Genomic DNA, 15397 nt, shown 5'->3' on the forward strand with positions numbered 1-15397 from the left:
GGGTGCCAGGGCCTCCATGTTGGAAGTTGGGCACAAGGCTGACAACCCTGTTGTAACAGGAGGCAGGAAAGGGAGTATGGATCCTGTGCAGGACTCAGGAGAGAGAGAGAATTCCAATCCAAATCACTAGGCTAAAACGTAATCCAGGAAACAAGCAAGAAGGTCTGATAACAGTTGAGACAGCAAGAGAGTAACAACCCAAAACACAAGACTAAATTGTAAATGAGGGGACAAGCAAGAAGGTCTGATACCAATTAGACACCAAGAGAAAATAACGCACACTAGGGAGCTCGAGGAGAATCCGCAATAGTAAGCAAGGAAGTGAGGAAAAAGGGGAACTGAAATAGTGATGGGAGTGAATGGTGATACGTAAATTAGTTGCAGTGTGAGTGTTTGTTAAACACAGTGCACGTGGGAATGTGAGATTGGTCAGAGATTCGTGCAGAATGCGTGACACCTGTCCTGTAAAACAAATGTTACGTCATGCCAGAAGGCATAACAGACAAACATCCATCCATCCATGTGGGAATAACAAGTGAATACCTGAAAAGTAATAAATATAATTAATATAACATTTCCTTGTCCAAAAAGGTATGTTGCATTATTCAGATATTTATTTAGCATGTACATTTAAAGAAATTAGAAAGATTTATTAAACAAGTACATTCAAAGAAATTAGAAAGATTTGGATTGGAAATGTCAACTTTCAGATTTGAATAGTGTTATTGAAATTACAACATTTATTTTATTTTATGTCGAATGCAGGGTTCAACCATTCAAGCAGAACCCAGTCAATCACAGTCAGCTTGAATAAAAATGTGATTAAGAGAATTACATTTTCTGGAGTGATATTCTTGTAGAGTAAGACTGGGCATAAAAGCAAGTTGTTCAAAATCACTGGAGTGATTGTACAGAACTGGGCATTTTAATTGAGCAAGTTGGAAAGAGAGTGGATCATGCATTTTCTAGACTGCTTTTCTTACTAAGATAATGAATAGTCATTTTTGTTTCTTTATGTAATAAGAAAATAATTCCTCATGCATTCTTTGTTCAAATAAGCTGATTAAAACCCTAAGTGAAAGTGTCCCAAAGTTCATTGCACATTTAAATAAAGGTGAAATTGCTAATACTAATACCAGTTTTGAAATTACACTGTGAAAGGAATTTTAAGACATTTACCTAAATCTGAATCACCCTAAAGTCAGAAGGAATTAATTACTCTGGTACTGACAGTTTGAGTTATTTCTGCCTGCAGTGCTGCGCTGTTTATGGTAATAATAATGATCAGCAGATGTAGAATTCATATATTTCTTTTTTAGTGTATCATATAAAAGGCATGTGGTGTGATCATTTTACGAATAAACTTAAATGAACCTAGGAATTTGTGCTGGATTATTAATATGCAATCCTGCATTAGCCCTGTGTCTTTCAGTTTTTACTCAATCTCTGAAGAAGAAAAAAATAACAGTTTGAATGTACAATCTGTTTTGGCTGTGTCAACTGTGGTTTGTAAAATATCCATCTTGATTATATACTACAGCATCTGGCAACCACAAGTGTGCCCTTCAAACCACACTCAGATTAAAAATGTTCTAAGCAATATATTCCTGAACTGGGAACCTACAGTATAGCTCACAGGAACTTGCCAAGATCTCCTTTCTTCGGGTTTTCCAAAAAATGACAATACATTCGCTTCACAGGAGACTTGATCCTGTTTCCTCTTCCTGTCCCTGAAACTCTTATTTACACATGACAGCGTCATTCTTGAACTCCAGATCACATTCACTAAAACTTCTCTGAACCTTGCCTTCTGTGGTAAGAACAGTGAGCTCGTTCTAGAGAACTGGCAGGACATGACATTACCTCCCCCACTCTTCAGAATTTGCTTGAAGTACATTAATGAGCCATGAGAGTTATAGTACAACATTTTATGGACAGATGAAGCCAAAATATACTTACTTATACTGTACCTAAGTGATAGAAAGGTTGAAGTGAGGAGAAAGAAAGAAAATAAAGATGCTCCAGGGAATACTGTTTTATCAGTGAAGCTTGGTTGCCTCTGGAACTCACTCACTTATCAGTATTGACGATATAACTAATTATTGCAGAAATAAAATTAATTTCTAAGTTTACAAAAATATTGTGTCTGCTTATATAGAAAAAAATATTTCTATATGATGTCTGCATGGAGTTTGTACTGAATGTTCCTCCACATTTGCATGGCTTTCCCCTGGGAGCTCAAGTTTCCTCCCACAGTCCAAAAACATACAGTAACTAATAGGTTACTCAGCTTCTGGTCTGGGAAAATTGTCCCTGGTTTGCAATTGTCCATACAGTATACAGTATGTCTGTGTGTGCGATGCAATGGATCGGAGTCCAGTCCTGGGCTAGACAATCACCCAAAATATACATGGTACATTATACCACTTTATAACATATGTATCTTAGGAATTATAACGTGGAGTTAAGAGATCTTCACTCTCTAGATATACTAATGTGTTCAAACAGTATCTGAACTTGCAGTAAGGTACTGTATATACTGTATGATATCATTATATTAAGTTTGACGTGTGCATAAGAGTGATAGTAAACGTCTGTAATGGGCAGCCTGGAACTGGTTATTGTTTTAACGTTTCAACTATTAGGTTTTGTGGTATTTCATCGCCCTTCTCCAGCTCAAGTTCAAAGAGATTTTAGGGTTCATTGTACTGTTTCAATTTTTCCATTACTGCCCTAAACCTTGAATGACAGCATGAAGAGGCAAAGAGTAGATGAGCCAATAGACAATAAAGGCACACATACAGTATGACTAAGTTGAAATTGGTTCACTAGCCCAAAATACTGTAGCACTAGACTTTGTATTTTTATACCTCATGAAGTGTATGAAGTGCAGTTATTTCTAAAGCATTTGCACAGAAAGCAAATGTGTTGTTTTGACACATTTTGTTTTGAGGTAATAGACTTGGGTCATTTGTTTTTGTATTACTGCTGAAAGAAATTGACACTTTAGGTGAGAAACCCCTTCTTGTGATGGAGAAAGCAAAGAAAATCTTCTGTTACATAAAATCACCAGCAAAATAACATGGTGGTCATAAAAGTACACCTACAGTATCATGAGAGCACTCCACTTATCCCAGGACAAACTAATACACGGCTGTGCTTTCAAGTTCTTACCACAACTTTTTCATATAAAAACAAAAGGAGGAATCAATGTGGCATCCATAGCATAACTCTCATTCTAATCTTGCTAGAGAGTCCACCACAATGTATGCTTAACATCGTGCATTGTTCTGATGAAATGTTGCAGTTTGTCAGGATAGATCTTGATCACTGTAGATCTCATGTTGTCATCCAGTAGCATACGTGAAGTTCTGTAGTGACAAGACACTCCTACCCTGGCCAACACAATTGGATCTCCCCATCACCTGGTCTTTTGTGCACAACAATTAGTATCATTCTAGGTTGGGACTAACCAACCTGTCATTAAAGACATTCAAAGGCCTCTATCACTTGAAAATAGATTCAATGAGAGGAAATTTCTTAATTACTATGTTATTGTTGAGAGGTAGTTCGCACATTTGAAATGGGTGTAAATAAGTGATTAGAGTATACAAAGGGCTTACATGATCTTTAGTGATAGTGGTGTTTTTAGGAAACAGCTGGGGGTGACTGCTAAGGTTTACCAATAATAGAGAATGGGGGCATCTCTCGTAAAGCTTTATGTGAAAGGCCTATATAAACTGCAACAAAGCCTTTTGCACCTCAAAGTGACTGTCCATATTTTTATGTGCTCTAATCCCTGTAGCCACCATACCTAAGGGTGGGGTCTGTCATTCTTATTCATATGCAGTATGCAATAGTTAAATTCACTCAAGTGCATTACAGTCAGTCATTTCAGCAATATCTAAAATCTACATATATTTCTGAAAATATACATGCAGTTTATTGCATTTCAATTTATGTTTAGTATAGTTTGCTTTCACTACTTGTATGTAACACTATGCAGTTTAATTAAATGGGGAGAGTGTTAAAAAATAACAATAATCAGATGTTCAAATCTTGAATTTCATCTCATTTTTTTAATTTCTTCTGCAGCTTGTATGGTGTTTGCCAATTCTCCTATTTTGGTATCATCTGATAACATGACTAGTTTACTAACTGTTTTTGTAATTAATTACAAAATGTAGATCTTTAATATAAAAATTAGGAAAAGCAGTGATTCCTAATTCAAACCCACACACCATCCACTAATTACATCACCTCAATTTGAGCATTTACCCCTACTTTCCACTTTCTGTTTTTTATCCATCAATAATTCTGTAGTTCTAATACACACTTTTTCTTGAATACTTGCAGTTTTGAGAATTGATCATTTTGGAAACTTCTGAAAAGAAAAATTCAAAAATGCCAAAATTGGCATTGAAATGAAAATTGTGGCACTGAAAATTGAAATATTCCACATTAAAAACTTTGTTTTCATACATTTTCATACATAAATGCATAATGTAAATACAAACAATCATTTAAATAAAGTAAAACTTGAAAAAAAAGGTAAAAATATAAATAGCGAGAATAAACAAATAGTGAAGCAGACACAAGTGGGAAGTGCAATGCCTTCATTGAGCTGTGAAAAATATGTAGGTAAAGACTCATCAGTAATAAATACCGAAGAACTTGATTAAAATAATACATACTAGCAGTCACAGCATTATTATTAGTCTAAAGCCAAGACCATAGTTTTGCAACTAGCTGGTGTCAAGAAACAACCATATAATACGTGTTGCAAAATTAGAGGTATTGTCAACTGTTGCTGCAGTATTCAAAGATGGGAGAGAAATACTGTACTACAGATCATACAGTATCTGTAATGTTACTCTCCTGATGGGTATTCTTCTCTAAAACATTGTCCACTATGGACATTACTGCTTTTTAAGAATCCAGTATGGATCAACTCAGTGATGTCTGGGAAATGCCTGGTTAATTGTGAAAATACAATAAAGATGCCAGATTTGCCTTGAATGTACAGTATTTGAGATATCTATTTACTGTAACATAGCCCCCATCATCTATTGGAATGTTATCGTTATAGTCTTGATGACTGTTACACTAAAAGCCTTCAGATATTCCAGGCAGTGCTTACTATAAGTAGTCAGGCAAAATGTATAAATGGAAAGTTGGTTTAAATGTCTCTCTAATGAGATCAGCTCCTGCTGTTACAATGTAGCTTTGTACTATTACTGTAGTACAAGAAATGACAGTGAGCATGGTACTTCCCCCTATTTAATTCCCAACATTCTAAACAAAATTAATTGCTAGATCTAATAATCATTTATAGATGATTTGTTTTTTAGAAACAGGAGTCATGCAACATTTGTTTTACATTTAGGGGATTGTTTATGCTTATGTTTTTTTGCTGTGCTGCTGTCCTAGAAAATAAATATTGACTGCCATGAAAAATACATTTGACTTTGTATGAGTGTGAACTGATTAAAGAAGATAGATAGTTTTGCAAACTGATTGTAACACGTTATGTTGCACAGATTAAGACCATAATTGGCTAAACACAACTAAAATCAACCACACCTTCAAAATGACAAATCTTTATGTTGTTCTTAGCATTCATAATGGTAGGTTTATTGCATGATACTAGGTCAATACCATTAAATATTATATAGCAGGATGATTTTTAAATCAGACTGAAACAAAAATTGGTCCTCTTTTTCCATAACTGAAAAAGCATAAAGGTTCAAAATGATCAAGAAAGAATGTATATAAGGAAAATAATTATTTTTGTTCACTTAACTTTTGTAAATAACATTGGCGTTCACAAAAAATTGAGCAAATGTTACATTAGGGCAAAATCCTTTGACTGAGCACCTGCAAATGACTTGCATTAATATTGGTTTCTTATATCTGGAAAACAAAAAGGTGTCTTACTCTGAAACTCTTGGCGGTAGGGGAGGGTGAAGATGGTGGGGAGTCCGACTGTGACTTTCTGGTTCGGGACAGTTCCTTTGTCCGTGAGTAAAGGGATGACATTGCTCTACTGTCCTTAAAAGCAACAGAACAGGGTTAAATCCAAAATTTTAGACTAAAACTACATGGAATCCCATAACAGCTCAAGCTGGGTAAAGCTTTCTTCAGTCTTTTAAGTGTGTTCTTCAGATGAACAGTGCATCCAGGAACATCCAAAAACCAATGAAGAGCCTTCAGTGGCAGGGAGGGCAGCGGAGTTCACACAGCAGGTCTAAGAAGCTGTCTTCCCAAATGAACTGTGACTGCAGTGGTCATTAAACAAAAATGAAAACAAAACTGCTTTCTCTCCCTCTTCCTTTCTCTCGCTGTCTTTTCTCACACACGACTACTCAAGCCAGTGCTGTAGAACTCAAATAGGAAAGAGAGGAGCCAGTTTTTCTTAGTCTTGAAGGTATTTCAGCCACCCCCAACTCCAGACAAGCAAGCACCAGGTCCCTCCCATGTTACCCCCCATGACACACACACATTTAGACACATGGGAGAAGATGAAGTTTGATTTTTTTCTCAGGTCTTAATGCTCTTTGTACATTGCTCCACAACAAACTTACACAAAAACACGCAAGCTCCTCCCAGTGTCTCTCTCTGCCTGCTGAGCTGAACCCCATTCCAGCGTTGGCTGCTGATTCTGGAGGGCTGCCAGGGGTTTTGCTGTGCTCTCAAGCTCTGTTGATAGGAATGAAGGGGGGAAGGACAATGCCTTATATGTCCACAGACAGATGTAGGAGACTGAAACTGCTGCTTCAGAGGTCTGTGGTTAACATTGAAGGCTAAGACGGATCATGCCCTGCTAAGCAGTTCTATGTACCCATGATGCTTTGTCATGAGAAGGCTTTAATGAAGAGCTGTATGATCTGTTGCAAATGTGCAACTAATTGTTGTTGCATTGGGACTGGGATTTACTGTAAATTTATGTCCTGTTACTTCTGAGTTCCTTCTTTTAGTTCACTGTTCACCTGACTGTTAACATGTTGCAAAGACCTACTGTACAAAGTGCCTAAACAACCAGTGAAGGAAAGATTAATTTTCTTTTGTAAAGGCATTGTACAATCACATATTACAACCTTTATCCAATTACATTTAAAAAGAATAGTGGAGATCAGATGACTTGCCAGTTTATTAGTGAAAGATGAAAGACAATTTTGTCTAATACTTTATTTTTTTTTCTTCAGTGTCAGGTTCTATTACTTTTAGAAATTCAAATACAGTATGTCAAATACATAATTTACTGAGCATTCCTATTATTACAAGGCATATGATAAACAAACGGTTGTTTTTTGTCCTAGTTGAACCCTCAAACCCTTACGTGACCTGGTAATATGATTAATATAATCCTTTTAATAGTTTTTGGTTCTTAAATGTGTTGGCAGCTGTCAAGCTATTAATAGAGGTGCTATCCACTGTTTTTGCAATATTTAAAGATGGGAGAGAAATACTATAGATGTCTTTAGATTACTTTTGATCTAATTATTAATATTTATATTATAATACTATTCAATATAATGATATCTAATGTAATATTAAATATGATATTATTATAATTTCTTTAGGTCAATTATTACAACCCATTAATAAGCTAGATATCAGTTTCTTTATAATATCAAAATGAATTAAATTCCTTTTCAATTCTGAGGAAAGATCCATCTGCTAAAAAGTTACAACTGGAAGATATGAAAAGTTAGTTCACAGAACTTTTTATTAGTGAGGATATTTAAGACCTTTCTAGACAATAAATGCTGGTGATTTTATTTTAAAGGAGCATGATAAGCCCTCTACTCTTGGCAATCGGTAAGGTACAATTCTGCCACAGTAGTATGCCATGCCAGTATGCCAGTATACAGTTCTGCCATGCAGTAAACCCACATACAGTATGACAGAAGAAGCTTGCAAAACATGGTTTTCATAATATTTTCTGGTGAGAAAGGGTATGTAGAATAAATAATGTCTTTATATTTCAAACATTATTTCAAAAGTTCCATGTCCAAAGAAGCTGACTTGTAAGTATGACACAGAAAATCAAGCTGCTGTGTGCAAGAAATAGACTATTGGAATTGCTTGAATCTGTGGGGGCTGAAGGTTATAAAAAATGAAAGAAAATAATAGGAGGCATTGTAATATTCCAGTCCCTTATGAGCACTGAAACCCTCGCCAACCCCCAGGCTGCAGCACCCTGAGTTGAAATGGTATAGTCAAACACAAAGGCTGTGTTAGGGCCAGAGCATTGCCTTATATAGAGCTGTCTGCCGAGAAACACTCTCTTTCACCATCAGTTATCTACTGGGATCTTCAAAATCAAGAGCAATGGTAATTATAAACAGTACACTAATGGTACGAAAATGGTTCTTATTGTTTTTCTTTTCTAAAATATGAAAATGAATATTTATCCCTTCCTTAAAGAATATTCACTGAGATCTTTAACTAAATGCTCATGCAAATCATGTTTTGTTTTCTTAATGTGTTTTTTTCCCATTGCTTTAATAACAGAGAAAAACCGTTGTGTAGACATTACTGCCATAGACATGTGATGTTGCAATTTCTAAAGAAACTGGTGCTCTGGAATTTATACTTGCATGAATAGGAATTAATCTAGAACTGCAGATGTACCTTGGTTAATCTGAACTTTTCCATTTAAAAAAGGAAACATCTGTATTCAGCTTATCATCACTAATGCAAGTGTCCGCATTTCTTGGGCATGAAGTGATTTTATTTTTTTTAAGTGACAGGAAATTTTAAGCAATGCATTTACAGTTGAGGAAAAATCTTTCTTTTCTCAGGCATTCTGATATCCGTGTAAATTCTCATCTGTATTGCCATCTTACAATTTTTTTTTAAAGCAAAGGTCTCACCAGGATTTGGTACCATTGCTAGGTTTTGCACTATTTATACTTAGGGTAGATGGTTCTGTAGTTAAGAATATTCCTGGTTCAAACATCAAGAAAATCCACATTTTTGACTGGTCTGATATACTGCATAAATATTACATTTATTTTTTATTAAATTTATTTGGGAAGACCACTATTCATATTCTTTACATATGGAAAGTTATAAATACATCCCTGGCATATATTTTTCTCTTTCTTTAAATTTTTTAATCTAAAATTCATTCAACAACTTGGAATGTGCTCCTTTTAACATTAGAACATCCCAAGTCAGACATAAGATGTGAAATGTATAACATGATTAAATTTTTAAACCATCAACATCAACAACAGACAATTGCTCTTCTAAATGTATTAAGTGCAATAAAAAATGGGAAAAAGTGAACAAGAGGGTACTTACGAAAATTCATTTCAAAGCTTAAGAGAGTGTCTCACACAGTCTGAAGGAACTGAGTCTCTATAGTCTTAAACAGGAGAAAACTATGAGCAGACCTGATACCAGGGAATTTTGAGATTTAAGACTGAAATTAAAAAATAATAATAATAATTGCTTACACTTACAGTATATAGCGCTTTTCTGGACACTCCACTCAAAGCACTTTACAGGTAATGAGGACTCCTCTCCACCACCACCAATGTACAGCATCCACCTGGATGATGTGACGGCAGCCATAGTGCGCCAGAACGCTGACCACACATCAGCTATCAGTGGGGAGGAGAGCAGAGTAATGAAGCCAATTCATAGACGGGGATTATTAGGAGGCCATGATTGGTAAGGGCCAATGGGAAATGTGGCCAGGACACCGGGGTTACACCCCTACTCTTTTTTGAGAAACACCCTGGGATTTTTAATGACCACAGAGAGTCAGGACCTCGGTTTTACGTCTCATCCGAAGGACAGTGCCTGTTTACAGTATAGTGTCCCCGTCACTATACTGGGACATTAGGACCCACATGGACCGCAGGGTGAGCACCCCCTGCTGGCCCCACTAACACCTCATTTGCATTGACAAAGGTTTCTTCAGAATGTACAGTGAATTATGAACCAGAGGGCACAAATAGAAACTACATAGCTAAGTCCATAGTCCATTTAAAAGCAAGAACAAGAGGCATTTTTTCACACGACGGGTTGTGAGAGTATGGAACAAGCTACTCAGTTATGCTGTTAAAACCAGTATGTTGGCTTATTTCAAGAAAAGCCTGGATTAAATCCTTGGATTAATTAACTACTAACTACCAAACAGGCTACAAGGACTGAATAGCCTTCTCTTGTTCATTTTATGTTCTAAAGATGGTCACTGAGACTGTTTCCTCTAAAGTGCATTTACATATGTTCACTTGACTGATATGTGAATAAGAGCACATACAGTATCTGGAGTGCTTCACGGAATACTTGCTCTTTTTACAGGTACTGAAGTTTACAACCACTCTGTGAATTTTGCAAGACAGTGCAGAAATAATGCAGAGTTCATCTGTATCACAAAAACCCTTTAGAGAGTTGAAAGATGAATGCATCTGGCAGAAGAAGTGATGATACAAAATACAGACTGAGCTGAATAAGGCCCACAAAGCTAGTTTGATGGGGTAGGAGATGGAGTGTGAATAACATTTGAGTATAGCACTTCAGTTAACAGCACTTTAAAAGGGTACTTGGACGAGTCACAGTCACAAAAATGTTAAATGTACAGTAGTATTACAAGATCATAGTCTATCCATCCGTCCATTTTCTGACCATCTTGTCCAATGTAGGGTGGCGGGGGAGCAGGAGTCAATCCTGGCAAGTAATGGGCAGAAAGCAGGATATACCAAGTCCATCTCAGGAATCACACAGACATAGAAACATAAACACTCACACCTTGGGCCAATTTTCCTTCCCCCAGATGATTGAATAACTAATTCACTGGGTAATTGGAAAATTGCACCTCTGATATTTTAACCATTGTTATAAGTGTTTGATGCTGGTAGTGTGTCTCTTGAAATTCTTGTGTTGATTAGCATTAAAAGAATGGGGAAAGAGGCATAGCAAAAAGGAAGGAAGGAAGCCAGGAAGTGGGTTTTGATGTCTTAATCTTATCAGCTGTGAAAAATAAGTAAAACGGGCTTAAATGTACTTGGTTCCAATCCCAAATTAAGCCCCTCAAACTTGTGCAAAACTCCAGGATATTTACATTTGCACCTCTGAGGCAAATGTAGGCTGCTGTGGCTATGCAGGAACTGTCTGGGTACCTTGTCAAGAATAATTATCAGCCTGAAGCTTCATCCGCATGGCTGTGCCGCATTGATCCGTGAGCTTTGATTTTTTCAAAGATTGACTGCTGCTGTTTCCAGCTGACTCTCCATCAAACACAAAGATCCTGGTTCATTCACAGCATTGCAGCTTGTCTTTAAGTGAACAACTGCTTCTCTTCACACCGATGCTTTGTGAGTTAAGCTTGCTGCATCTCAACCAATTCTAATGAAAATATTTTAATGAATCACATATACTATATGCTAAAACTTATATCATTTTGCCTTTACATGCACATTACATCTGTGAATTTAGCTATAAAAAACTTTTGCAGTAGCTCATATCATTATTATTGCGCTTTCCTTTTATAAACTAGTAGAGCAGTACAGTACGTATGCTATGCAATTCCTTAAAAGCTGGTTTAGAAATAATGCCAAATTTCACCTGCCAGTTCATTTATTTTCATGTAAAATGGAACAAATTACATCACATACAGTTTTTCACATCTGCAAACAGTTAGTCTCAAACAACCTGAATTGTAATTATTGGATGAGGGAGTTGTCCAAGATGTGTTCAAGATGTCTTTCACAATTGTTAAAAACTAGAGATTCCTAAATGTTTTTCCTTAATAGCAGGCATTCATTAAGCTCTGCATTTGGTATTCATTTTTCTTGTCTAACCACTTTTCTCGTGTAACCACTAAAATGATTAATGCTGACCTTCATTTGCAGGCACTACAGTATATTGCTACTAGAATGATTTATACCGACCTTCCTTTGGTATAATTGTTTAATTACATTGATCAGGATGTGATTTCTAAATAGGCAAGTGAAGATCTTGAGCAGAAGGCAGAGCGTTTTGCAAATAAATGTGGAAGGCACAAATATAAATGAGGACAACCATATGTACCTCAGATCAAGCCAAAACATTGACCCTATCACCAAGCAAAAATAACTACCCCAGGACTTGATGCCTGGGTTTTCAATAGATAAAAGGAAAAGAAGCTAAATTTGTTTTTTTTACCACTGAATAGATGAGTTATTGTTAACAGGAGACTGACTCACTTCTTGTTTGTAACCTTCTTACGTTCTTGTGAGCATTCCAGTTCATTTTGTAGGATAAGATATATTTCTGAATTAAGTGTTGAGAGCCATGCAACATGAAGTCCTGAAAAAGTCTTGAGAATCACTGTGCACAGCTAAATACACAATACACAGGTAAAGTCTAGTTTTTACTTCCAAATAAAGTGTTTAAAGCAGGAAATGTGCGCAGTTTGTTTTAATGTAATTGTCATGCACAATTTAATCAAACAGAGCATCAGCTCAGAGGTTACCATTGTCTGACCCTGTAAAATTTTACGGACTGAGATCTGAGACTCAATAGGAGCAGCTGAACAGAGAAGACTGATGTTTACATTGTAAACAAGACCCGATGACATAATCTTGGTGGTATCAAGGACATTAAGCATCTGCCATTGCCTAAAGGGCTATTCCATCATCTTCAAATCACACTATAATCCACTGCTCATTTCTGACCTTCTCTCTATATCTGTTCTTCTGCCAGGATCCTAAGTGAGCTGTATCTATTTCAGTGCTCTACAGCATTTCAAAGGGATTGCACACGCTCTGTAAAATTGGACATGCATCTTTTACATATTTAGAGAATTGTTATTATGGAAGGATGTACAGTTATGTTCCCAGTTTTATATGTTCTCTAGTTTTGTATTTAAACATTATTGGACTTTAATTTTTTCTATTATTTTTTTTGCTTGAAAGACTACACATGAATGTGGATGTGGAAAAACCTCAGATCATATATAACAATCATATACACCGATAAGGCACAGATTAAGTAGCGCTGATAGGAATGTGTATGCTGGAACACTCTGGTTGGACACCACACAGTAAATTCAAGACAGACTTTAAGTCTGTGAAAACACTAGCATTCAAAGAAACTCTGGGAAAGCCTGCCCTTTCAAGGTAAAGGACTGTGGATGGATAAGCAGTCTGTTTCCCCAAGTATGGTATGGAATTTAAATCTACCTAGAACATGTGACAGAGAGAAGAGATTCCGGAGGTCAACTCTTCTGAAGTAGTTCCCAAAGTGATACCAGACAGATCTGCTACTGTACTGGCATCCATCATTCTACAAAACAATCATACCTCCTCACTGTACATGTTAATCTAGGCCTGAGGATATAGCAGATAGCGAATAGCAGATCATTTACAACCAACATTTTACAGCTGTTAAACACTGGGGTAGGTTTTTACACTTGATTCATATTGTTATACTTTTCAGGGCAACACATTTTCATTTTTTTATCTATCCATCCATTTTTTAGCTGCCTTATCCAGTACAGGGTCGCAGGGGAGCCAGAGCCTATCCCAACAAGTAACATACGCAAGGCAGGGTACACCCTGGACAGAACACCAGTCATATTATTTTCTGCTAAATTATGCAATGTATTATACTAGTGTGTATATTATACACACATGTATTTTCAAACAAAATATTAATATTATAAATCACAATATGCCACAGTTCCAGGGCTTATATTAGACCAGTAAACCAAACTGGGGGAAGTGTTGAGACTAGAAATATGTCTCTAGAACTGCACAGCCTGGATTAGTTTATTCTATCTATAAGAGAGCTCCCTGTTACTTCAGGAAAGAAAAAATAATATTTTTTTACATCTCAATATACTATATTATTATTAATAATAATAATATATATTATTAGGCATACATCTGCAGTGTTGCATAGTCCATATAAACCTGTGGTCTTTCATTTAATTTAACAATTACTCTACTTAGAAATAACATGCTTTCTGTTTTGCTTTAAAACTGTCTTTTCAAATTGCTTACAGTTAATTATTGGTAGTAGGACCACTGGACGATGAGTCTTTTTGGATAAGTCTCTAACAACTTTTCTCACACTTTTCACTCATTCTTTTTCTTCTTATAAACTTGCTCAGGCTTGGTCACCTTTCAAGTGATAACACTGATTTACTTTCAGATTTAAATTAGACCTTTAATTGAGCCGTTCAACTCATGGACGTTTTCTTTATTCTTTTTAAGCGAAATGTTGAATTCTCCTTGTGCTTTGGGTCATTCTCCAGCTAATAGACACTGTACATTTTAGTACAGTTTTATGTTTTTGCACCACTCATTTTCCCCACAATCTTGACTTTTCTGATCACAAAATATTTTGCATATTTGAAGTATCACTAAAATGTTTTGATGGGTGTTGTTTCAGTAATGGCTTCCTTCTTACTGATCTGCAGTACTGGCAAGGTTTGAGGAATGTACAACATTGAAAGTTAAATATTGTTGACTCATAGACATTTTCTTTAATCTCAGCCACTGGAATTTAATTAACATTTAGCTCTTTCAAAGTCACCATTGGCCTCACAGTGGCATCCCTGACTAGCTTCTTCCTTGCCAGATGCTCATTTTGGAGTCTCAGCCTGATCTAGGCAGTGTTAGGGTGTTATTATAAATGACTAAAGTACTGTGCCTTATAGAGATTAATACTGAAATCATGTGAACCATTATTATTGCACACAGACAAAGGCCAACTTCTGAAAGTAATTTTGCGCACCTGAACTAATTTAGGTTTCCCACAGCACGATGAATACGTATGTATAAAACATACTCTAGTTTTCATTGCAGTTTTTGCTGACATTTAACTCATTTCACCCATAAAAATACAGTATGAAGTTTAAGCATTCAAGTCAGATTAAATATCAATATTAATAAACTTAAAAAACTGTATACTGTACATCCTCCTTAATTGAATAAAATGGGGCATCTTTGGATGGGGGTGAATATTTCAAGGCATTTTGTATCCCTGTAACTATACAGCCTGGAATAGATTACAGTATACTGTAGATTGATAGATTACATACTGTATCTTACCATGGTGTAGTAATAGTTTTCAGCTCAAAACAGCCTTATATTTTGCTTAGCACTTCTATATATGTGAAGAATCTGATTTCAAGGGCAAATGATGTAAAGAAAACTGCTATTTTAGTGGTTTTAGTTTGGGTTATACAACAGTAAATTCATTATTTGTTGATTGTTATTATTTGCATGACCAGCTGGACACACAATATACTGTAGATACAGTATATATCAATACAGTACATCTTCAGTCATTCCTATTATCAAGTCACAGGAACATTCTGTTTGTAATATGTATGACAATATGGCTTAACTATTGTAAGACATACTGTATACACTGTAACAGCTACAAATGA

General features: G+C 36.0%; 1 protein-coding gene across 5 annotated transcripts in view; it reads right to left on the reverse strand.

Moving 5' to 3' along the window:
- ppp1r12b (protein phosphatase 1, regulatory subunit 12B) overlaps nt 1–6640 on the reverse strand; it is a 40181-nt gene extending 33541 nt beyond the window's left edge. For 4 of the 5 annotated variants that reach the window (XM_088921386.1, XM_088921389.1, XM_088921387.1 and 1 more), the window contains exon 1: nt 5938–6532. In XM_088921386.1, coding sequence (XP_088777512.1) covers nt 5938–6039 — 102 coding nt within the window. In that variant the 5' untranslated portion in view covers nt 6040–6532. Of the gene's footprint in view, nt 1–5937; nt 6533–6584 lie in introns of those variants that run through there. The other variant, XM_088921384.1, reaches the window with a different exon arrangement.
- Nucleotides 6641–15397: the final 8757 nt, after the last annotated feature.

This window comes from Atractosteus spatula, chromosome 7 (assembly GCF_055471065.1).
Source record: "Atractosteus spatula isolate fAtrSpa1 chromosome 7, fAtrSpa1.hap1, whole genome shotgun sequence".
Classification (NCBI taxonomy): domain Eukaryota; kingdom Metazoa; phylum Chordata; class Actinopteri; order Semionotiformes; family Lepisosteidae; genus Atractosteus; species Atractosteus spatula.